General features: G+C 50.7%; 1 protein-coding gene across 1 annotated transcript; it reads right to left on the bottom strand.

The window, feature by feature from the left end:
* Nucleotides 1-1223: 1223 nt before the first annotated feature.
* Nucleotides 1224-2036, bottom strand: LOC146886369 (uncharacterized). The gene has a single exon (XM_085673413.1). It carries the CDS (start codon nt 2034-2036, stop codon nt 1224-1226), a length of 813 nt encoding a protein of 270 aa, XP_085529539.1.
* Between the last annotated feature and the right edge of the window lie 382 nt (nt 2037-2418).

The following is a 2418-nucleotide window of genomic DNA, read 5'->3' as shown; positions in this document are numbered from 1 at the left end:
TAGTGGCTGGGAATGTTAATGTTAGTATCGACCAGCGGCACTTAGAGTAGTGGCTGGGAATGTTAATGTTAGGATCGACCAACGACACTTAGAGTAGTGGCTGGGAATGTTAATGTTAGGATCGACCAGCGGCACTTAGAGTAGTGGCTGGGAATGTTAATGTTAGGATCGACCAGCGACACTTAGAGTAGTGGCTGGGAATGTTGGTAGAATGTATCTTAAGTAACGCGTTCCTTGCAATATATTGGTGGGTGGATGCCTCGTTAAAACCTTCCTGGCCAAAACCCTCCTTAGGGAAAAATGCCAGGGGAGGAAAGAGTACATCCAATTACAAGTAATTTCTAACTAAAGTAAAACTTTAAATGAGAAATATTCCAGGTGTTGGGCAGTGGCTTCCCGGAAAGCTCCTCGAGACGATATGCGCCTTTGCCGACATTTTCTAGTACGCGGAAAGGACCGTCCCAGTTTGGTGAAAATTTTCCCTCGTGCTTCCGTGCTTTACTGGCCATACGCCAGACTAAGTCGCCTTTATGGAGAGAGCGCGGCTTGAGTTTGGAGTTGTATCTTCGAGCGGCTCTAAGCTTTGCTGCCAGGTCTTGTATACGTGCTTTTTCCTGCTTTTCATACAGGAGGTCGAGATGGGTGTTCATACAGTTGTCGTTGGACTACGGGTTGTGGTGCGATTGGCGGAGGGAAGGTTGGCCGATTTCTACGGGAATCATGGCGTCGGTCCCGTAGACGAGGGTGTATGGTGCCTCGTGGGTTGATGACTGGGGTGTGCATCTGTATGCCCAAAGTACTTCGAGAAGCTCGTCCGGCCACTTCCCCTTTGCTCCGTCTAGTCGTTTCTTGAGTTGGCCGAGGATGACCTTGTTTGCGGCTTCTGCTTGGCCGTTTGTTTGGGGGTGCTCGACGGAACTGGTGATGTGTGTGATTTTTAAGTTACGATAGAAGTCGCCGAGGCTTTTGTCTATGAATTGGCGGCCGTTATCAGTTATGATGGTGTGAGGGATACCGTAACGGCAGATGATGCTCTTCCAGACGAAACGCTGCACTTGGTTGGTGGTTATAGTGGCAAGGGGTTCGGCTTCGATCCATTTGGAGAAGTAATCCACTGCGACAAGTAGGAACTTCACCTGACCTTTGCCTGGTGCGAAGGGTCCGACTATGTCCATTCCCCACTTGGAGAAGGGCCATGGTGAGGATACCTAGTGGAGCTCTTCCTAGGGTATGCGTGTTACGGGGCCGTGCTTTTGACATTGGATACATTTGTTAGTGTACGCGGTGCAATCTCCCTCCATTGTTGGCCAGTAGTAGCCGGCTCGCAATATCCTGCCCGCCATGGTTTTGGGGCCTGAGTGATAGCCACAAACTCCTTGGTGTATTTCTTGCATGACATATTCGGCCTGTTGACGTGTGATGCACTTGAGCAGGGGTCTGCTGAAGCCCCTTCTGAACAGTTCACCTTCGACTAAAGTATAGCGTGCCGCTTTCCGAGCCCATCCTTTGTCTTCGTTTGCTGGGGTCGTTCCTTCTGTTAGGTACCTGACAAAAGGGTCCATCCAGGTGTCGGCTGTGGTAACGCTGAGGCATTGGTTATTCTGTTCGATGGAGGGGATGCTTAAGGTGTGCTGCAACAGTGACTTGTATCGTCCCTTCTTCTTAGTGCTAGCGAGCTTGGAGAGGATGTCGGCTCTGGTATTGTTGCATCGAGGGACATGTTCAATTCTGAAGGCCTCGAAGTGTTCAACTAGGGCGGTTACCGTGTGGAAGTATTGCAAAAGCATGGTGTCTTTGACTTGATAGTCGCCGTTGAGGTGCCCCACTGTGAGCTTGGAGTCTGTTTTGCAGAGTAGTTTCCTGGCGGCAACGTCGCGCGCTAGATTGAGGCCGGCTATTATAGCTTCGTACTCTGCCTGATTGTTCGAGGTTTTGAAATTGAAGCGCAGGGATTGTTCAATAACGATGTCGCCGGGGCCTTCCAATACTATTCCGGCGCCGGCACCTTGGGGATTTGAAGAACCGTCTACATGCATGGTCCACCAAAGGTCTGGGGTGGGCGGTTGGTTCTGAAGGTCATTGGTGAAGTCTGCCAAGCATTATGCTTTTATGGGTCCGTGTGGCTCGTATTGGATGTTGAACTCTGATAATTCGATGGCCCATGACGATAGTCGTCCTGCCAGATCCGGCTTCTGAAGGATTTTCTGCATAGGGTGGTCGGTTCTGACAATTACTGTGTGGGATTGGAAATACGGGCGCAGTCGTCGTGCGGCAGTGACCAATGCAAGGGCTACCTTTTCTATCATCTGGTACCGTGTTTCCGCGTCCTAGAGGATCCGGCTGGTGAAATATATGGGTTGTTGGGTGTTGTCTTTCTCTTGGACGACGACGGAGCTGAGTGCGCTCGCAGATGTTGCT

Source organism: Vigna unguiculata, chromosome 5 (assembly GCF_037176805.1).
Source record: "Vigna unguiculata cultivar grain cowpea cultivar isolate G323 ecotype 2 chromosome 5, ASM3717680v1, whole genome shotgun sequence".
Taxonomy (NCBI): Eukaryota; Viridiplantae; Streptophyta; class Magnoliopsida; order Fabales; family Fabaceae; genus Vigna; species Vigna unguiculata.
The sequence above is the reverse complement of the archived record's forward strand: the minus strand, read 5'-3'. Positions and strand labels throughout refer to the sequence as shown.